Source organism: Pantherophis guttatus, chromosome 3 (genome assembly GCF_059756535.1).
Source record: "Pantherophis guttatus breed Tessera chromosome 3, ASM5975653v1, whole genome shotgun sequence".
Classification (NCBI taxonomy): domain Eukaryota; kingdom Metazoa; phylum Chordata; class Lepidosauria; order Squamata; family Colubridae; genus Pantherophis; species Pantherophis guttatus.
The window spans coordinates 101,480,287-101,503,871 of NC_142065.1; the positions used below are offsets into that span (position 1 = coordinate 101,480,287).

The window sequence follows — 23,585 nt, forward strand, 5'->3', positions numbered from 1 at the left end:
AATTACACTGCATAACAAAAGCACAAAACTTGTATTATTCAAATCTACTGCAATGTTGATCAACCAGATTGGCACTGGTTTGAGATTAAAGGGTGTATTTTAACAGTAGAAAGCATTGTAGCAAGAAAACAAAAAACACTTTTAAAAAGAGAAAAGCAAGGGAAAAGATTTACTCAGGAAATTCGGAAACAATTTGTTTAACCTGTGAAAGATAAGAGAGTTCCTCTGAATTTAGAAGATGCGGAAAGGGAGGAGTAGCTAGAATAGACTTTGCAACAAAATAAAAGTCCATTCCCTCAAGGATATTATTCATTCCTCCTGACATAAAACTGTTTTCATAATTGAAGCAGCATATAAATTGATAATCAATAATAAAACTGACCAAGTCAGTGCATTTATTTAATTGAAAAAATACAAAAGGTTTTCTAGGACATGTACTTATATATTGGACAGCCAGAATAATGCACTTGGTATCTTGGGCTCCAAAGCATTATTTTATTTATTTATTTATTTATTAAATTTATATACCGCCCTACTCCCAAAGGACTCAGGGCAGTGAACAGCCAAAAGATAAAATACACATAGTACAAACGTTAAAAAACCATTTAAAAATACATTAAATACTTTGGCCCAGAACAAATTTAAAACACCCCAATTTATAAAACAAATTTAAAAGCAATTAAAAGGGAGGTTAGGCCAGACCAGCCTACTGGAATAAGAATTATTAGACAAATGCACTTTTATTTAAAATGTTCCAGGTCTCTTTGTTGGTAGTATTGCAAGTGTCTAACCTGGCTTTCACTCTAGAATCTGTTCTTACTTTTCATTATAATCATAGATGATAAAGAAATGTTCTTACCAGATTGCGCAATTATACAGCCAAACTACCATAATACATAATACAAAATTATCAACAAAACTCATTGAATAACTCGTGATTTCCCATGTTGTAACAGATGTGCAATCAGTGAAACTTATTCACGATTTCCAAGCATTCTATGTCCTTGTTCTGTTTTGCACCAGTTGTGAGGCAAGTGACTAAAGAACACAATACTGCACATTTTATTAGATCAATCTTTTCCCACTGGACACTACACTGTGAATAATAAACTAGTGGAATGGCTTGCCTTCAGAAGTTGTGGGTGCTCCATCACTGGAGCTTTTCAAAAAGAGACTGGACAGCCATTTGTGCCAAAGGGTATAGGGTGTCCAAGGGGGTTGGACTACAAGACCTCCAAGGTCCCTTCCAACTCTGTTATTCTGTTCTGTTGTTACAGAAAAATGCAAAGGAATTAGACATGCTGTATGTCAACCAACACACACTTAGGTATCACATGAATCTAAGCTAAAACTAAGAGATAAGGCTCATAGGACATTGGCATTTCAACATACAAGATGACGAGTGGAAGTTTTAACAGTTGTACAAAACTGATATTTTGTTACACAAAATTTCCATCAGATTCATTGTCTTCATCTGTTTTAAGATTATGAGCAGCACTGATATGATGGCACCCATGCAAATTGAGATGTCCTCATCTCTATCATTTCTTTTTCTCAGATGGCTAAATGGTATATAATTCTATATAGTTGACAGATTATTTCTCTGTAGTCTTGTCTACTCATGCTTGCATTGTTTTAATCCAACGTCATGAGAATGTATATGCATTTATCCATATGTACTTTCATGGAATATGATATTGGGAGAGGTTATAATCTTGTTTCATTTTTATCAGGATTACATTTAAAAGGCAATGTGATGCAGGCCTTTTTCAATTAATTATTTAGGGTATTATTATTTCTATACCCTATAATTTAGGTTAGATTTTGATAAATTTCTATGTATATTAAGCATTATAGCAAATTTGTTATTACAGGGCAGATTATTGGAATATATTCCATTAATTCCAATCTCTGAAATTGTCTTCAGGAAATAAAGAAGAATCATTGCTTTAACCTAATTATATTATGTCTGGTACAGCTGGATTAGCTAACAATGCTATAGCATGTATACATGTGGACACCTAAAAAATTGGCATGCAAGAACAACCTTCCATAACCTTTATTTTTTATCTGCCAATTGATTGAATGATTGATTGGACTGATTAATTTGTAAAATACTGGATCACATGCAGTATCAAAGCTCCCAAGATCACATCTTGAAATTTAATGGAAAACATTTATTTTTGTGTTATGATTCTAAGCTGCTGGTAGGATATTTTGACTTTTAAAATCCCAATCCCCCTAACCCCCCCCCTAAAAAGTAAAAGAAGGCCTTGCTCCTTCTAGAGATGTCACCAGGGCAAATACATAAACTTGAGTGTTTCATCATCAATGAAGATGCAGGATTTTGCAACGTGAATATGGTTTCTCAGCTCTTTCTCTTTCTTTCCAGATGCTGTTTTTCAAAATAGAAAGCTGTTTTGGTCTGCAGAAAGATGGAAGTCTCCTTGCTTGATTATATATACAAATGAGCCAAATAGAACATGGCCAAACGAGCAGCAGGCTGAAACACTCAATATGGCGTTATGGGTGGATTCTGCAGCACAATTAGAAACATGTCTGTGCTTCCAAGAACACAATTAGGTGCCACATAATTACATCTGTCTAAATACTTCATAGTCAATTAGGTGCCACACTACTCTGTCTAAACAGACTACATATTCAAAACAACAGGTGGTTTATGTCTTTGATGGACTACTCAGTGAAAGCAAAAGATTAAGACATATTTTTATTTACTTCATTTTGATTATATACATATACTACATCCTTCAAGAAGTTCATCCTATTTTAAGTATACATTAACTCCAGGCCTGAAAATAGTTCAGATGAACTTGGTCCACTTACTCTAAAGCCACTAATAGCAGTGGTTTTCAAAACAAAAAACTAGTTATAGGAAAAAACACACACCTTATATTTTTCATATTTTTATTCCTCTACTTTTCCATTAATTTCTTTCCAATTCTCCCTCTGCTTGTATCTCCTATTTCAGTTCTCCCAAAGAGATGGAGGTACAACTGAAGATCAAACCAAACCAGCCCACATTACTCAAATAGAGAATGCTTCTAGGAATTATATATTGGTAAATACAAATGTGTGTATTTTTCATCACAGAAATACATCTTTTAGTTCTTGAGCACTATTTCTATTGCAACTCTTCCCAAATATTATTGTGAGTGGCCCAAAGGGTAATTCAAATAGTTATATGTGGAAGTTATTAAATGATTTAGAAAAAAAGTATTATTTACATTTAATTTGATAACAGATGTTCTGCCAATCAAGATGTATAGCAAACCTATTAATAATAACCCTCATGATGTAGCAATTCAATCAAACTGCTTAACAAAACAAGGCACACTCATTTCAAAATGTGCAATTCAGCTCTTTATAGAGCTGGTAAATTACAGTGCAGGGGATTTCCATTCGTGGGGCAAGATTATTGCTAAATGCCTTAAATAATAGAATATTGTTTTGGAAATCTGTAACCCAAGAGATGACTTATACCTGAACATCAGGCAGTGCTTTTGACAGGAACATCTATTTGCTCGATAACCACCATAAGAGCAATATAGAATGGAATTACAAGAGAAGCTACTGTATGTATAAGAACATGAAACAAAAATTAAGGAGCAATTGAAAACATCTGCAGTCAGTTCATGAAGAAAGCAGACCAGCACTAAATCTGCTCAAGAAAAATAGAAGGATCAGGAGTAATAATATTATTCTAAGGAAGTACTTGGAATACCCACATTTAATTAACATAACTGCTGTTCAACAGATAGCAGTCTTGGCTCCGGACTACAAAGCTGTGGGTTCAAATCCTCTGCCAGCCCCCTTGATTTCATCCTCACTGCTGACTCGACAGTTCCTATTTCTCAGAAAATGTGTTTTCCATGAATTGCTATTCTGGGGCTTGGAGAAGGATGGCACATAGGAAATGGTGCCACAAAGTCCAAAAGAACTTTACATTTTACTTTTGAAAATAAGTGGGTGTGGGAGAAAAGGATAATTAAAAAATTATATAGATGAGAAATACATTGCTACAATTCACTAAATCTTGAATTCCTCGGGGTTATTTTAGAAGAAAAAAAGCTTTGTGTTTCATTAACTTCACATTTTACCTTGATCTAAGTTAGTAAAGTATATTGCAATAATTCACTTAATAGATCTTGATTCCCTTAAGGACATTTCAGAAGAAAAAGGATTTTATTTTTTTCATTAACTCCCTATCTCATGTCAATGTTAGTTTAAGTTAATAAATGTGGAATTAATTTCAGCATATCATCATGACAAATTTCTGAAACATTCAGGATGAGCTGGGCTTTATTCACAATAGGCAGTTTAATGTCTGGCATGCTTTACACTTTGTCTTTATGTAAGAAATTCATGGTAGATTCAGTGAAATGTATTATTATACACTTGGGAGATACTTCTGTAATAATAAATAACATGAAGGCGATTATTATGGGACAATTGCTTTCCTTCTCATATAACAGAAGTCGTGCAGAAATGGATGAAATTATTATGAAACATGTCTGCTATAGAAGATGCAACAAGCTCATTTACAGTTGTACTATGCAAATGACTGCCTTGAATTAGCAATTCCTTGCTTACTACAGTTGTTGTTAACATTCCATGGCCGAACATCAGACCATTTGCCTTGATCCTAATTCAAAAAATAAAACTACCAGTTTCAAATAAATCAGTGCATTTCAACCACCAAATGTCATTTGGGCGGCGGGGTGGGGGGGTGAGCTAGGCTAGCAAAAGCAATATCAAGTACCTGTTCCAACTGAGTGATTCCTCCCCACCCCTAGCCTAATGCTCCATCAGAAAGATAAACACAGGTGAATAACTAATATCTTCTGCTCCATCCTATAGCCATCTACACACTGAATAGTTCACAAACTGGATTACAGGACCTACAGTATATCTATAATTATTACCATGGAGAGTCCCTGATCACTGATTTTTGGGGGTCCAATTTTTACAAATAGTTTGTTTATATGAACAATCTAAATCAGTACTGGTAGTCCTTGATTTACGACCACAATTGACCCCAAATTTATTATTGTTAAGTGAGGTGTTTGTTAAGTGAATTTTTTCCCATTTTATGACCTTTCTTGCCCCAGTTGTTAAGTGAATCCCTGCAATTGTTAAGTTAATGACACAGTTGTTAAGCGAATCTAGCTTCCCCGTAGACTTTGCTTGTCAGAAGGTCGCAAAAGCGAATCGCATGACCCCGTGACACTTCGACCGTCATAAATATGAGTCAGTTGCCAAGCATCTGAATTTTGATCACATGAGCATAGAGATGCTGCAACATTTGTAAATGTGAAAAATGGTCCTAAGTCACTATTTTCAGTGCCGTTGTATCTTTGAACGGTCACTAAATGAACTGTTGTAAGTCGAGGACTACCTGTAATGGTTAGCAGCCTGTTGATATCAATTAATTAAATTAAACCTGTGTCTTGAGTAATTGCCAGTGTATGAGGATTAATTTAAATCAATTGATAAGAACTTTTAATTATTTATATTTCGTGTTTCTAGACCGCCCATCTCCCTCAAGGGAGATTTAAGGAAAAGTTTCCTTAAATCCAAAGTAATCATCCATAAAGGAAGTTTTCCTCCATATGATCTACTGAAAAAAAGATAAGGCTAGGGCAATCATTTCCATAGGGACATTCTAAATCTCTGAAAGAGCTTTGATTGGATTATTGGATCAATGAAGAAAAAGAATGTATCACTTTAACATCTCTATATATAAAAGTCAGAGATTTAGGTAGAAAAGCTGGCTACTCAAATACCATGGGCAAAAAGAATTGTGCTATTGGATTACCATCAAAGTGGTAGAACCATGTGCCAGTGGGAAATACATAAAAGCAACAGGATCCTTCTCATGTCCCTCAGAAGTCAGCACTAACAGTCCCTCTGCCTCAGTCTTACATATTGTGAATTTGGTAAATTCTCTTTTAAAATTGTTCAGGTTAATTGTTCTACCTACATCAGGGGTGTCAAACTCACGGCCCACGGGCCAGATGCGTCACACGCTGACCACCACCACCCCCATTTTATCAAAGGGGAAAAAAGTTGCGATCCATCATGTGACAACATGTCATCATGAGTTTGACAACCCTGACCTACATCATCAAGGGGTGATGTCCATAATTTGACTATGAGATAAAATTCTCACTTTAATTGATCTTGAGTCGCTTCCGATTTATATTACTTAGCTCTGCCATTCTTATTTTTTTTGATAAAGTTCATGCCTTTCCCTACAACATATCTAATTTTGAATGCTCATGTCTTTGCTTAACTTGAGTGCTGCTCTAATTCAGGAGACAAAGCACTAATTGAACAATTGGTTCAAAGTATTCCTTGACAGTCATACAAGTCTGAATAGGTAAAGGCGTGATTATAGCTCCAAGCTTTGGATCAAGAACATAATTCACGGGGGGAGGGGATTGTTGTGTTCCAGAACTGAAGTGGAACCGGAGTTGGGAATGTTGGAGCTGAAACAGAGTTTGGAAGTGGTACTAGGGTTCTTTTTCTGGATTGTGTCTACAAAGTAGGAGAAGGTGTGATGAACTATACTGAAACAGCAGTTTCCCAGGAAGAAGAGAGTGATTCCTCCCCACCAAGGAAGTGGATGAGACAAGAGGCAAGATTGGAGCTAGATTGGAGAAAGAGGAAGAGAGGTTTTTCCCTATTTTACCACCTTTCTTACCACAGTGATTAAGTGAATAGTTGCAATTGTTAAGCTAGTAACATGGTTGTTAAGAGATTTTAGCTTCCCCATTGTCTTTGTTTATCAGAAGGTCACAAAAGGTGATCATATGAGCCTGGGGCACTGCAAACATCATAAATATAAGTCAGTTGCCAAGCATCTAAATTTTGATCACATGACCATGAGAATGATGCAACTATCATATTTGTGAAAAACAGCCGTGTCACTTTTTTCATTGCTGTTGTAACTTTGAACAGTCACTAAAGGAACTGTTCTAAGTCAAGGACTACCTGTATTAGTTTAGTCTGGCAAGATTTTATCTATATGGTATTGTTGTGGCCTGCCAGCAGCCAGCAGACCTGGCAGCAGATTCAGACAATGAGGAGGTTGGGGAGGAACATGGGCCAGTCCTGGAGTCTGGGGAAGGCTCGGACGAGGGCTCTGCATCGGAGGCAGAAAGGGGGCCAGGGCCATCTGGTAGTTATGTGCTGCCTCCAGAGCCTAGTAAAAGCAGCCAAAGCTGGAACAGCAGTTTGAAGCTGCTCAGAACAGCTCTGGATTTGGAGCAGGGCTTCCTCAAGCAGCTAGCAGCTGAAGCTGTGGGCCTCTTTTGGCTCGAAATCCAGCCTAAAGTGATGACCTGAAGCTCCACTGGAGCCAAAGCTGTCAAACCCAGACTATTGTCAACAATAGTTCTGAGATCATAAGAAATGAACTTGATGTTACACCTGGCTTTGAAAATTGTGGGTGGGGACAGGGCGGGAATGGGGGATAAAAATGATGACCGACTGAAATGCCTTCGAAATTCCTAATCATCTTTGATTATGCATGAAATACATTTTAGAACTTCCTTTGTCAATAGACACTGCTTGGTTTGTTTCTATTTCATACATTTGATTGCTACTCTAAGAAGGAACAAAAACAGTATGAAAAGTAGTGCATATTAAACTGTAGCTAGCAACATGCAAATTTATAGTTTGGTTTCTGTGATTAAATATAGAATGCTTGTTCTATTTATTCATATCCTGCCCTTATACTCAATCAGCAGCAGTAGCAGCAGCAACAGTAGTAGTAGTACAGGGGACTCCACATCACTACTGCAGCTAGGATACTATACGCGCAAGAATGGAAAAACGAATTAATACCCACAGAAAATAAATTGATTTGGAAAATTACAGAATGCGCAGAGGCAGACCGGTTAACGAAATTACTTAGGAACCAAAAAGATTCTGATTATTACAAATGTTGGAATTTATGGTATAATTGGGTGAAAGAAAAAAGAGGGCAATGAAATGGATTGTATTAGTGGTATAGGTGCAGATTTGTGTACGTTAATTGCAATAACCTTGTATGTAAATATGTAAAATATTGTATTTTTAAAAATGAAAATAAACTTTGTTAAAAAAAAAAGTAGTAGTACAGGGGTGGGTTCTACTTACCTTAACTACTGGTTTGCAACGGGACCGCGCACGCACTTTTGCCTTGCTCACGCTCATGCTCTTCTGCGCATGCACAGATCGTCAATTATGACGTCCGGGCAGAGCCTCCGGCCGCTTTTACTACCGATTATAAAGAACCAGACAGAACCGGGAGCAACCCACCACTGTAGTAGTAGTAGTAGTAGTAGTAGTAGTAGTAGTAGTACGGTGGTAGTAGTAGTAGTAGTATTTTTATTTTAGTAATTGACCAGCATAACATATCATTAAAAGATAAAATAGTCTAACATAAATACTACACATTTAGATTATAGAACACACCATACTACCAATTCAGATTATAGAACACACCATACACATCATGATATCAATACTACTAAGACTGTATATTTAAGGTCTTTGAGATAAAAGTAAATGTATTCAAAATTTATATAATTTGAATAAAACTACAGAATAAAGGAAAATAAAAAATGTGAAATAATAAATAATCACAAACCCCTGCAGATAAACTATTTCATATTGATATTGTTAACTAAAGAACTAATAGTATAATGTAAAATAGAATTTTATGAAAAGCAATGGTACTAACTTAAAAGATTAAAATAATTAATTTGCAATTGCTAGTTTTCTGCATTATTAAGGGGCTTTCTAGAAAACAAACAAACAAACAACAGTGATTATAAACATACTATATGCATGGATATCAATAATCAAACAAATAACCAACTACAATTTGGTAACCAACAGAGCCAGAGAGGAAATATGGTTCACAAAATGAGACACATGCCATGTATGCATGAAATAGTTTCCATCAAAAATAGCTGGAAGGGCAAGAAATTTGCAACTCCCCTCCAGCAGATAACTGGAGAAGTTATCTGAAGAAGGAGCATTAACTTCTCTGGGTAATGTAATCTCTACATGCATTGGGTAATGTAATCTCTACATGCATTGTTTATATAGGAGATAAATTATTTTCCTTTGTCCAGAAGATATTCTTCACAATGAAAATATAATAAACTCAAAAGACAGTTAAATTGGACTTTTCCTAATTGAGATAGGATTCAATATAAATGTTTTGCTTTGTTTATCAATTGTGTTTTTTTTTAAACGATACATTTAGCAGACTCAAATGTGTCTTTTTTCCTCCAAAAGGCAACTGAACTGTTTTTTTCATTTAGCTTCTCATCCAAGAAGCTTCATCAGTTTTGACTGGATGGTGGAGGGAGGGCAGGATAGTTCTAACAGTCCTTCCTTCCATGTCCCACCATCCTGCCAGAGCCAATGAAGCCTCTTGGATGAGAAGCAAAATTTCTTCCTCAAGAAAAAGCAATTCAGTTGCCTTTTGGGAAAAAACAAAAAAAGCACATTTGAGAAACTTTGACCTAGATGATTGAGAATTTCCATAGACGTACATTTAGTGGAATGATTCAAGATTCACTACTGCACTGAAAAGGATGTAGTTTTAAAGGAACCTACTATCACATGTGGTAGACCTGCCCAAAGGCAAAACAATACTGGCAAATGATTAGAACACAAATAGAAGAAATTGCACAACAAAGAATAGAAATGACGCCAGAAGCCTTTCTACTAGATATAATAAATGGACAATATGAAAAGGAAATAAAGAATTTAATCATTCATATAATAACAGCAGCACGAATAATTTTTGCACAAAAGTGGAAGAGTAATGACAGAAGATAAGAGTAATTAGTAAAATCATGGAATGTGCAGAAATGGACAGACTCACAAAGGAATTACAAGAAAAAGAGGAACATGACTATTATTTAGTATGGGAGAAGTGGTACATTTGGTTGAAAGATAGAAAAGGAAAAAAAGATTAGGAAGTGACTGGAATGACCTAATATAGGGATAGGAACACAAACCACTAATGCAGGTTAACAGTGAACTACAAAGATAGATATAAGAGAATAGACCAAAACAAGGAGGAGTCAAAAGCACAAATAAGAACATAGATTACAGTTGCGACAACTTTGATAAGGTGTATATTGAATTTTTGTTTACCTGTTCTGTATGTTTTGTTGTTACTTGTTTTGTTTTGTTTGTATTTTTAAATAAATAAAATTTAAAAAAGAAAGAAAAGGATGTAGTTTGCTCCTTAGCCTTACACTAAATTCACACCTTGATGGCATCTCCTTGGTCAAGTTTAATTGCATTGGTTTAGTTTCTTTAGTTTCAAACATTCCTATTCAAGTTGAAATAGCAGTCGCATTCTAATAAACTGGCAAAAAGGGCAACCTATGAGTTTCCTAATTAAAAACTGAGAAATCAAAAGATCAGGGAATATTGTCTAAAAATAATGTATTAGCCATAAAAGGCAATATGTAGCTGAAAAAAATACAATTGCAGCACACAATCCTATGACTTATAAAAGGAAGGTACTGCATGTACGAAAAAGAAGAAAATCCCTTGGTAGCACAAGGGATTCATTAAGTCATATGGAGAGGGATTCTGTATTAATTCCAGCGGCTTCTTCTAAATTATTTAAAGTTTGATGATTTTGAGAAATAGCTTGCAAACTAATCATATTTATATTTTTCAGAACTGTATCTTACATAATCATTCAAAACATAAAACATAGGATAAAAGTTATAATTATGAAGGTTTTTTTAATGTGGGGGAAAGGCCAGAACTAAACCATCCTCACTTTGGAGTCCTCCAGATATTGATCTTTAACTATCAGCTAACTAGCTATCAACTAACTAGCTACCTAAATACCTTTGACTGATAAGAGGAGCTTGGGCCCTCAGCTGGCTTCACAGTTAAGATCTAACCATTGTTGAGTTGTCTTCCTTAGGAACTCTCCTAGGTACTGCAAACACCAACTATGCCTGTTATAGAAAGTCAGTTCCCTTCCTGCTAATGTGTACTGTCCTTGAATCCTGTTCTACATTAGTCTTATTTAAACTCTAGCAAACCCATCTTCATTAAACTTTACAATATATATTTAAGTATACCTGAACACAGTTTTTGCAATCTGATTCTTTTAGATGTTTGAGGGCTACAATGCCAGAATCCCTTGCTAATATATCTGGAGACCATCAGGCAAGAGAAGTCTATCCCAGTCTCAAACCTTAGATGTCTTATGGATCAGCTTTGAAGAAAAGTTTACAAAAATTAGGAGCAAACAAATGTTTTATTTTCTCATGAGCCCAGTATTTTTCTACATCTTGTTTATGATTTTAATACAGTAGGGTTTAGTCTTTTGCTCCTCTAAGCTTTATATATGAGTATTTATATACATTTTATTACATGTTCTGTGGAGCCCTTCACAGTGAAAAGGTGCAAAGTATAACTTAAACAAACAAACAAACAAACAAACAAACAAACAGTACCATAAAGCTGAAGCTCTAATTTCTACTTAACTGCCTTGGCCAGTTTTCATTTCAACCATGGGAAAAACTATTTGTAAGCCTATTATAAATCTAAATGAAAGGAATATGATTCCAAATATGTTTCAACTAGATGTTTGCTGGGCAAACACTATCAAAACAGAACACTCCTACCGTAAGAAAGGTTAGATGACTTTATTATTTACCCACTTTTTCTCTTTGCATTATTCTTACTATTTTGGATACTTATTTTACGAAGTATTTGATAGAAGTAATCAATAATACTATAACACCATCGAACAGATTTATAACTGAATATACATCTATAGGACTGTGCTGCTGGGTTTTAATGCTGATCCACTTCAAAGACTTCAATCAGATAAAAAAAAAAGACTAGCAACTTCATCTAGGAATCAATTTCATTTCAGGGTAGGCTTTTGATATAACAGTAAGGAGCACATTGCTTCCCAGGAATGTGAATAGGCTATGGAATATTAATATGTGATATTTTTAAAAGGCCTCCTATATTTTCTCATGTTATGCCAACAAAACTGTCCAACTGAAAACCAGAATCAACATGTATGTTGATAAGTTGACAATTACACATAGCCCTGAATGGAGGGGAGGGCTATTTAAGACACTGAAAAGAAACAAACCAAGTATAACAATGATTGAGTAGCAGAGATCTTTGGGCAAAAACTTGCACTTCTTTAATGTAATTTGATTTTGCTCTTTCATGCCATCCTAGCACTGCAGATGGAAATGTGAAATGCAAGAGCAGCAAAGAATATTGGATGAGTTATAAACTGAAATAAAAGGGAGAAGAGTGATGATGAATTAGATTGAGAATAAGTACGGTATATATGGAGTGAGATGGAGGAATAAATCAGAAACATTTGGTATTCATCCTTTTTCCTAAGTATATCCTAAGTGTGGGTAGACTGGCAATTGCTGGAAGACTGGAAGTTTCCAAAATTAATTAATGGTTTCTGATTGCAACAAAACTATCATTCTCCATTTCTGCAGGGCAACTAAGGCACCACAAAAAGTGACAGAAACCTGCATTTCCACACATTTAATTTTCATTCAGGTTGCTTTGCCTAAGACTTTCTGAAATTCTGGAACTGATACCAGGCCTAAACAAGCAAAAATCTTTTATTATATTTTATTTAGAATAACTATTGTTATTATTTAGCATATGATGAGAACATGAGGGAAGTAAACATATACAGTATACAGAGTCCACGTACTTATATATAAAACATTTTAGCTGCTGGACAAGCAACATAGTTATGCAGTTAAATAGATTTGGTGCATTATTACACACTTACATGTACATGTACATTACAATAGTAATGGGGCTGCCCTTCTCCATGGTGATTCCCTCCCTCTGGAACATCATCCCTCTGGAAATTAGACTGGCCCCCACTCTGACATTCTTTTGGAAGGCCCTGAAGACGTGCGGGCCTGGGGAACCCAGAGCGGGATGGAGTCCATTAAATGGCTGGTATGAGTGTGTGTTGTTACTCTGTGTGTGTGTGTGTGTGCATTATTATTTTACTGTTATTTTATTTCTTTTATTTTGTGTTTTTATTTCCTGTAAGTCTCCTTTAATCACTGTATAATATAAATATAAATATAAATTTTCCAAATAAATAAATTACTGCACATGTGACAAAGTCTAAAAGTAGGGCATGGAAATCATGGAAATTAAATAGACTGCACAATGAATAAATAGCACTGTTGACTTAATCAGAAATGATGCTAAGGCTTCCCTCCAGTAGGAAACAGATGTGTTGGGCACCCAATCTATGAGAATGCAACAATGCCTACCTATCATACTCTACACTTTCCAGGGGTGTAGAATATGATAGGTCAGTTGTTTCTGCTGGAACTCTACAAAAGATTTTGGTAGAACCAAGCTAGGGGTAGAGCATGGCAAAGGAAGGGATATATTGCAGGCCTAAGTATAACATAGTTGGGAATGCCTTCTGGCAAGTATGACAGATGTGAAAGAGATCCGGATTCACCATGATTCCTTGATACGGTAAGAATGCAAAAGTTGGTAAATCCATGTAGCTGTGGCCCATTAATTTCTGGAATTCTTACTTCTTTCCCACACAATGTCAGGAATGAACTGTGATCTGGTATTACATTAATGGATATCCCTATTTCTTTTCCACTTTTTAAAAAATTACTAAATGGCCTTGCAAAATGCGCATTATGTACTTCCCAGCCCAGTCAGGGAAAGGGTGATCTATGTCCCACATTCACCTCTCTAAAGAAACATAAGCTTATTGCTACTAAAGGCAGGGGACAATGGGGTGGAGTGAAACTTTTATCTTCCTGAAAAGGTGAACATTATGAGAAGTTTTATTTCTCTCGAATAACCTTCTGGATATTTTGCTCTTGAAAAGCATTCCAGAATGGGAAAAAGAGATTTCTAATCCATGCTAAATTTCCAAAGAGATGACAAAATTTTTCTATAATTGTACATGCAAAGATGTTGTACAATAAAACATGATGGGAAGAGTTTACAAGTATAAAACCAGAAATACTATGGTTAAAACAACGGCTCAGGAATTCAACATTTGTGTGTCAATTTATTTATTGGAAGAGGAGAACTGCTATTACTTGCAAACATTTTTGCTCTTGGCAGGCTTTCTAGTTACATGACCTCAGCTAAGGAGCCATCTTAGAAGGCACAAAAGGGATGGAAAGCTGGCTTCCACTCTATGGACGAAAAAGTGGCTTAACACAGTTCTCTATGAACTTTTCACAGACCTTTTCGCTATAATGAGGCCATCGGGACAGCTCTCTTTCAATGTTTTCAGAAGGCAGGGAACTATTTTGAACAAAGAAAACATTTTATTTCCAAGAGCCCATAAACCAACAGCTTCAAATTCATACATGGTCATTATGCTACAAATATGCATTTTTCTCACTCCAGGGACCAAACATCTCTCAGTTACAAGCTTTGCTATTTAAGGGAAGTATCCTATTATGTTTAACTGTACTGTGGTGCTCTAAAAACTAATTGCAACATACTCAGTTGCTATCAGGTCCAAGAAACAGAACTGAGGGTACAGTTCTGCATATAGTAGAACTTGAATCTTAACTCCTGAGTTTACTAAAAAGAAGACCAGAACTTCCTCACTGTAATTTTGGCCCGAATAACTCTTATTTTTTTCCAAAGATAATGAAAAAAGTACAGGGGACTGGAACTTTGGTGTGGGTTGAAATGGTATTAGACAGACAAGAATAAGTACCAGCAGAACACTATTGAAGGAAATGAGAAACAAACAAACAAAAATTACAGGTCCCTGTTCTTTACTGTTTTAAGGTAACTACCCTTTTCCCCCCAAATAAGGCATCCCTTGATAATAAGCCCAATCGGGCTTTTGAGCACATGGCAATAAGGCCAAGCGCTTATTTCAGGGTTCAAAAAAATATAAGACGGTCTTATTTTCGGGAAAACACGGTATTTCTTCCATTTATATGCTACCTCTCTCCAGCAGTCAAGGCATAGCACTCCTTCCTCCAATGTATCCCTAATTTAGCATCCTAATGAGGTAGGATGGGCTAAGAGAAAATGACTGGGCTGAAGTCATCCAGGGATCTTCCTTGGTTAAGTGAATGCTTGACCCTAGTTCTCACCAGTCCTAGTCCAATACCTTAATGCCAACAACCAGCTCTCAACTATTTGAAACAACTAAAAGAGTAATGCTTTGGAACCAGGAAACACTTTCAGTTTTCATAAGGGATATGGGGCAAAAAAAGCTAAAGAGAAAGGAAAGAAAGGCTGTAAATGAATGGAACAAGGAAAATGAAACCTTCCCTTTCATTCATATGATGGTTGGCTTTTCACCGATTCTCCCTATGTGAAATTGTTTTGGAGAATTAAAATCTTGTGGCAATAAATGTGGCAAAAATAATCTACTTGTATACACTTCATAAAGGAAATTTTCTTCAATGCCTATGAAAAAGAACCCTGTCTTTAATATCTACTCAAATACCATATTTTATCTCTTCTAGTCACAAAAAGTTCAGTCTGTCAGTGTCAAACTGCAAGAAATGCAAGGCACAATTCGTGATTAAACTGGTATGCCCAGGAAATCTTGAAAAATACACACACACTAATAAACATATCTGACCCAAGAGAGACTGTGGTGGGAAGCACAGCCTTAAATACAGTTTCAAAGCTGAAAACAAGAACCCTCATGTCTGTTTATAAACTTCTTTGTCCTCACAATAAGCAAGAGTTCTCTCTCCACATTACAAACTTCTCTTTTCCTGTTCCGTGAATTTATTTACTCTACAACAAATTATCAAAGTTTCAAAAGCAAGGCAGTATTAGCAAGGTGACAACAGCTTCCTTTGTATAAAACTACTTAAAATCATAACAGAACTAATTGTATTGTTGAATACTTTCAGCTCAACCACACTTAATCTCAGTATATCAAAGAACTCAAATACAGTAGCGATTTTAAATTCTGTCAAACAAACTTATTTCTTCTACCTTTGTATGAGCAGCTTTGCAGGTTAGGAAAAGGATGGCTCAGGATCTGAATAATTGAGCTGTCCCTAGTGTGTATATGTTATCATGCATTGATAGTTTTTCCTTAACTGTATTAACTTAATTTAATAATGCATTAATACATTTTTGGGTTTTGCAGTGTAGTGAGACTAAGCAAATATGTTTTTACAATCAAATGAAGCACCACAAAGTATCTAAGTAGGAAAGAGAGAACACTAACATTTTTGTGACATAATATGCACGGACTGATTTATTCATCTAGAATAAATATGTCAATGGGCCATTGAGAGATTTCTAGTCAACAGGGAAGTGAAACCTGAAGCAGTCATTTTTTATGTCTATCAGAGGGAGGGGACAGTCACAAGACCTCCTCCTGAAAAGCAGATAGACCTTATGGAACAAAGATATCATGAACATCTCTGGGGGGGAAAAGATAGTTGGAGTGTATGAAGAAAGACCACCCATAAACTTTTCCTTTGAAGTTCTTAACAATAGGAACAATACCTCCATTAGAAAGAGAGCATTTGTGTTATTGGCATCTGCCTGTAATAAACATCATACAGAATCCAATTATTGGTAGAGTGGATCAACTCTTATACAAGATTATACAGGCTCTCAAATTATAACTCTTCATACCACACTGTGAAAAATAACTACAATGATAATTTATTCTACAAAAAAGGATTATTGAGGCATTACCAACTTCTAAATATTCTAAAGCTATCAATCAATCTATAATCATTTATTTTATCTTCTGCTCAACTGAAAAGTTGATATTTTTTCCCTCATGAGTTTTGTGTACCTAAAGTATAGCTATATTTATATAGTTGGCTATTTTGCATATAACTTGAGCAGGAGAGAGAAATGTCTAGCTTCACAAAGATAAAAGCAGTTATTTTCCTGGAACAGTAGATTATGGAGGACTAGGAAATGAAACCTTTCAAAGAAACAAGACTAAATTTCAAACTATACTAAAAAAATCCCTTGCTGACCCAAGCAGAAACTAGCAGTTCCCAGTTTTAAGTATTGCTGACAGTGAATTAAATCAACTAAAGGAATAACAAAATCCTTGCACCATCACTACAAACTGTGATTAGTTTTATGGTGGGCTGCTTTTAAGAATTGTGTGCAAAAGTTTGGGCCCGACCTCTTTTTATTGCTCTCCAAAATGAATTCCAGCAGGTTTAAGCCAACTTAAGCTATCTTTCTTGCTTCTGGATTGGTGGCAAGAAAAAAATGAAAAAATTTAAAGGATTTAGTCCAGGTACTGTGAATTGCTGATCTCAGAATTAGTTATTCTCTTGAAATTCTGTTGCTTCTATTAAAGCTAAGTATGAGAAGGAATAATATATTACAGTAGAAAGTAGAGGTGATCCTAATATAAAGAAAACTGTCTTAAATGGAGAATTTTCTTCTAGAAATAAACTTTTAACTATGTTCCCCACTGTCATTCCATACTTGACATGAAGTTCTCATCTTAATTCCCTCTGTTGCTTCTATCTCCCTCTCCCCCACACCAATTACTTCAGGGCAGGGATGGATTCTACTTACCTTTACTACCAGTTCGCATCGGGAGCACGCGCACAGATCACCTATGCTGACATCCGGGTTAGTGGGTGGAGCCTCCCGCTGGTTTTACTACCGGTTCTTGAGAACCGGTCCAAACCAGGGGAAACCCACCACTGCTTCAGGGTCTCATTTCAATGTGCTATCTCACCAGGAGTCAGTGGGATTTGGCATGTTGTACACACATTTTACAAGCCGATACAAATCAATCTGGCTGCAGATATGCATTCTCACTGGACAGTTTGTTCCTCCAGCCCAGAATGAGAAAATCAGAAGAGTCAAATGAAGTTCTTCCTAAAAGAGGGAGAGAGGATTGCTCTTCCAAGTAGCACTATTATTTTGGGTTCAGAATGACGTGATTGGACTGAATTGCCTTCAATAAAATCACAATGCCCTTCCAAAATTATTAATGTTGAACTAGCTAAACATTTTGGCATTCTTCATATCCCAAATCAGCCATCATGGGTCTTTTCAAATTCTCTCCTGCAACTTCATACAAAAAATAAAGCTTCTCACCTAGTGGACATACAAGCACTCTTGGTGGCCTTGTGCCCTAGCAAAAACTGCCATCTGTGAAAAATATGCAAATATTTTATTTTTAAAAAACTATTTTTTCCCTATAAACAGAAGGCATTGATGGGAAATCTGCCACCGAAGGAAGCAGATTTGAATTCATCCGTTCTGCTAAGAACACTTTGTACTCCTTCAGAATATGAAAAAGGAGAAACTAGCAACACAGTCTATAAGTTTTGCAAAATTTGCTGATCCTACTTGGTTGCACCATAGTACAAAATCTAAGATGTGTTTAAATGATATTTCAAGATAGTGTCAGTAATGAATTGACAGGTATATATTGAAATAAATTAACTAGCTTACAGGATCATCTTATTTTCAATAATGCCTATCCAAATGAGAAAATCTCAGAAAGCAACCACAATTTCTCTTTTGATAAATGAGGCTTTTGTGAGTGGTTAAATCTACCAATAGGTTCCATTTTATAAGTGTATAAGTTCTTCAACCACAAGTCATTAGTAAGAATGTCCACAAGATTTCAAGTGTGTTCAGTAACTTAAAACATTTGCCTACTCTTACCTAGTCTGGCCTTAGTCAATTTTTAGTCTGGCCTACAATTTTTTCAATACAAGATAATAAAAATTCCAAGGGTTTGGGTTTTTTATACACAAACTTGTTTGTGTATGTGTGTGTTGTGGGATAAAATTAATATAAACCCCACAATTACCATGTAAGACTTACTCAGATATGGCTGTATATAAAATCAAATACTCATTCTATAGCTACTTCATTGAGATACTCATATTGGCCACTTTTTCATAGTAACTCACTGCATGCATAAACCTCCAATATATATGGGCCAAAAGAAGGATAAAAGCCTGCACAGCACTATTTAATTTTGACATCTATGCATTGCATCCTAAAGTTTCAGAGCTGGTATGGGAGCACAGGAGTAAGGTGTGATTCCATTCCTCCATTGCTTTTATACCCTGCATCTAGGACACCAAGATAATCTCCATTATTGTGCATGCAACTTGCATTCATATCAGGCTTCCCATTGAATTTTTTTAAACTGTGGGAAGTGGCATCCTGCAAAGTAAATTGCCAAGCTCTTATCTTAATGGTTTACAAGCTTTGTTATGAAAAAAAATACAGCTGGGCCCAGCACTTTCTTTGGAAGTAATACCCATCTGCACCAAAAGAAGACAAAAACAAGCAACAATAATGTCAAGTGGGAAGAGGGAATGACAGATAGCTAATATTAAAATTAGCTATGGTGGCCATTTTATGAATGGACACGCCTCCTCTGAAGTTATTTTGTGAGAGTATACACATATTCTTAAAATCTCAAATGTGTCCATCAGGCTGGGTCTCCCTGGTACAGGCCATCCTTCCTGAGAGTCATGATTCAAGTAGGATGCGGTATTGTAATAGTTCAAAAACAATCAGTCTTAGTTTCTCTAAATTAACACTGTCGCTGAAATGCAGACAGGTAAAGATACTGTTTTCTTAATCCCAACTTGTTGGAGTCAGCAAGAAACTAAGATGAAACATTTCATCTGACAACTGTTTTTGTTCATGCTGGATATTTTGTTAATCCTGATAATCTTGTAAGCAATTTTCCATCAATCTTGAATTAATGAGGATTCTGAGTCACTAACAATGTATCTTACGTCTATATTTTCCCTTTCTTCCATGAGGCCAAGACAACATACACAGGTGTCTTCATGTCCTCCTCAAAGCAATCTTGCCAAGTAGGTTAGACTGAAAGTTAATGAAAAATCAAATTCACCCAGGGAGCTTTTTAGCTAAGTATTTGTATGGGTTTTTTTCTCAAGAAATGATCCCACATTCAAATGTATATACCACATTGGCTGGAAGTAAATTCAGAGTATCTTTGCTCTACTCTACTGAAAGAAAATTGGCTCAACTATAAAATATATTGCCACATCTAATTAAATTGTATCTCATTGCTCCAATGGAATTGTTGCCATTTAATCCCAACTTTGGATTCACTCTGTAAAGCACAGCTTGATACTAAACATACACATCTGGATTTGATTTATCAGAAAAGTATAACCTTGCCATTTTAAAACATATTAGTGGCAAACAAACATAACTGCAGATACAAAATCAAAGGAAGACACATACAAAGAGGTAGTCCTCAAATTACAACTATTCATTTAGTAACTGTTTGAAGTTACAATGGCATTTATAAAAGTGACTTATAATTTTTCACACTTATGACTGTTGAAGCATCCCCATGGTCACATGATCAAAATTTTGCCGCTTGGATATTGGCTTATGGCAATGTCACAGGTCACGTGATCACCTTTTGTGATCTTCTGAGAAGCAAAGTCAATGGGGAAGCCAGATTCACTTAGCAACCATGTTACAAGTTTAACTGCAGTGATCCACTTAACAACTATAGCAAGAGAGGTCATAAAATGGAGCAAAATTCACTTAACAACTTTTTCACATAGCAACAGAAATTTTGGGCTCAAATGTGGTTGAAAGTCAAATACTATCTGTATCCACTATGTGTTCAGAGAGTGTTTAGAAGTATGTGTTTAGAAGTCCCACAGAAAGTTTCCCAGCTAGGCACTGCCAAACCAGAGCCAGCTTTTTACCAAAGTGTCCTCTCATGATTATTAAAAGAAGATAATATGGAGCAAAGCAAATGAAAATTGGTCCACCTCGCTCAGAATTACCGGTACTAACTTTGAAGGGCAGTAATTCACAAGTAATTCACAAGTGCTTTTCAACACATGCACAAACTTTGGAACATCTGCATTAAAGCCTCTCAACTACTACTGAGGACTCCCCCATCTTCTTAAAAAACAAAATTCTATTTGTTCTGAAACTGTGGTAATGTATTATATGGCCAAAAGTAACATTGATCCTTACTTTACACTTCCCCCACACAGTATGAAGAAAGTATTTTAATGTGAAAACCCGGCTTTAGCACAATGCATAGTATATAGGCAGGCAGCAGCCTGGAATGCAGCTCTCAGCTGGGACTCCAAAGTCCACTAAGCACTTTTACAAGATGCCAAAGTGGCATTTTCACTCACCCCTAGCCATCTTGCTCCTTTGTTGGCGGCTTGTTGAATCTGTACTCTTTTGAGGGTAACATGATAAACTGCTCCTTCCTCTATCTCTTCACCCCAGTCTTGGATTGAGCTCTGCCACAGGAAGAAAGGAAATGCTTGGATTTCTTAGTAGTAATAATAATAGAAACAAAGTCATTTTCCCCATTTGCCTCGTGTTTGGGCCAGCCGCTCCACAATTTGTTTCAAAAGAGACCTTCCAAAGGACAACCGGCATACCAAAAAAAAAAAAAAAAAATACTCCAAATCTCCCCCAAACTACAAGCTATTCAATGGAGAAAAAGCTAGAATAAATAGCAAGGTAATTGCATTTCCATTTAACTTCTCTGGCACCCTACCCAGGATTTATACATATTTCAAATAGTTCTGCGGTATCGTTTCATAAGGAAATATCCCCCCCCCCACCCACACACACACACATAATATCGCCAATAACTATTATCGTCAGCATTTAAACAGCACCAATAGCTGCACCTTTTAAAAGCTATACAGGCATTTCAGATTGCAGGAACTCTAGAACAATTAGCTGACTTTATTTCAGCTTTTTTTTAAAAAGAAAAGAAAATCAGGACTTGAGAAGAAAATCAGATAATGTTTATCAGAACCCCATTAAAGTTTGTTTTTTTTTTAAAAAAATAGCATGTCAGAAAGTTGAAAGGGCTCAGGATACTATAGCGTAACGATACTTGCTGTACGGTTACAGTTTAATCACTGCAATAAACAATTCTAAAACACACACACACACACATATATAACTCTTTTTGATTGACGAAGGACTAAAGCCTCTGAGATGCTTACAAAAGCTTATTAACTCATTCATTTCCCTCCTTTCTCTCCCTCCCCCCCCCCGCCGTTCTTTCCCACAGTTAAGAAGGAGAATTAGATTGCAGGCGGCGGCGTTTCCAAACTCGAATTCGCACTAAGTCGCAGGGGTTTTTTTTTTCTTTAAAAAAAAAAAAAAGACTTCAAAATCTTTTTTTTCTCCCCCTGGGAAGTCAGCACCAGATCTTCGCCCGAGCGGTTTCCCTTCTCAAAAAGTAAAACCTCGGCGTCCCGAAAGGCAGGAATCCCTCTGCCTGTGCAGAGAAACGCAAGGAAGCTTTGTGTGTGTGTGTGTGTGTGTGGTGGGGTTACCATTTTAGCTCTCCAAAGCAATTTCATCCTTGGGTTTCTCCTCAGCGCTCCGAAGGGGCATGGTGAGTCGTAGGAACCCCGCTCTAATCAATCCTCTCGCAGGCACTTCTTCGCCTGGCTTGAAAGGCGAAGCTCTCTCTCTCTCTCTCTCTCTCCCTTGCGCTCTCCGCTCAATTCATGACCACAAAGAGTGGCGAGTGGAGAGCAGGCAGGGCTCCTCCCCTACACACACAGACACAAGAGTGATGTAAGGCTTTCCTGTTTATGCTTGTGAACTCTTTCTAGGCTTCAAATGAAGCCAGCATCCTCCAATGAGCTCGGCGAACCCTCCCTTGGCTGAGGCAAAGTTTCTGAAATTCGGTCGCCTGGCCGAAGTTAAGGCATCTCTTTCCTTTCCTCCTCTACTTTTCCTTAACCAAAAGCGACGCGAAGAGCCCGGGGGTGAAAGATGAGGCTTAAACAAACTGCCATTGTCTGAAGCGAGCTGGAGTTCTTTTCTCCCGGAGAAGTTTGCAACGGAGTGACCCGGAGTAGAAATTGACAATGGGGACGACGGACGCTCCTCCCACGAGGCATAGCTAAGTAGGGCTCTCAAGTCAGACAGCCCCAGCCTGAAAGCCTTTTCAATGGCTCAAATCGGCATGGATTATGGGGAGTTGAAGCCCTAAAAGTCCGGTGGACGCCAGAATAGGGGATGCTGATTCAGGAGAGTTAATGAAATTCGCCTGTCAGCCCTGGAGGATGAATTCTGCCAATCTGAAAAACGTTCGGCTCTTGTTAGCCTACTCTTGTTAGTTTACTCAAGGTGTAGCAGGCAAGGTTGCAAGGAGGCTTTTGAGTTCTGTGGGTCTCTTCTTGCCAATCCAACTGGGGGGTGGTGGGTAACCTCATGTCCACCCAGAAAATAAAAAGTAACCTGGGGGGGGGGAATGACCCTGATGAAAGCAAGCATATGGTTTGCACCCTATGGAATGCAGAGATATTATACAAACTTTGATTAAAAAGCTGGTTAAGTGGCTAGATGAGAAATAGAAACCTATGATCCTGCTGTAGAAATAGGGGTGGGGGGAGTCTTTTGAAAAGGAATAGGAAGGGGAAAAATGAGGGAGGAGATTAAAACTGGTGATTAGTTTTAAATGATGCACTAGCTATGAAATTAATAGAATAGCAACTTGGATACTTTTATTACAAATTTGGACCTTGTAATGATCTTTG

The 23,585-nt window shown here is 36.7% G+C and overlaps 1 protein-coding gene across 2 annotated transcripts in view; it reads right to left on the minus strand.

Annotated features, from left to right (window-relative positions):
* RGL1 (ral guanine nucleotide dissociation stimulator like 1) overlaps nucleotides 1-22,946 on the minus strand; it is a 100,874-nt gene extending 77,928 nt beyond the window's left edge. For both annotated transcript variants that reach the window (XM_034409635.3, XM_034409634.3), the window contains exons 1-2: nucleotides 22,371-22,946; nucleotides 21,201-21,311 (exon numbers count right to left, since the gene is read on the minus strand). In XM_034409635.3, coding sequence (XP_034265526.2) covers nucleotides 21,201-21,311; nucleotides 22,371-22,397 — 138 coding nt within the window. In that variant the 5' untranslated portion in view covers nucleotides 22,398-22,946. The remainder of the gene's footprint in view (nucleotides 1-21,200; nucleotides 21,312-22,370) is intronic.
* Between the last annotated feature and the right edge of the window lie 639 nt (nucleotides 22,947-23,585).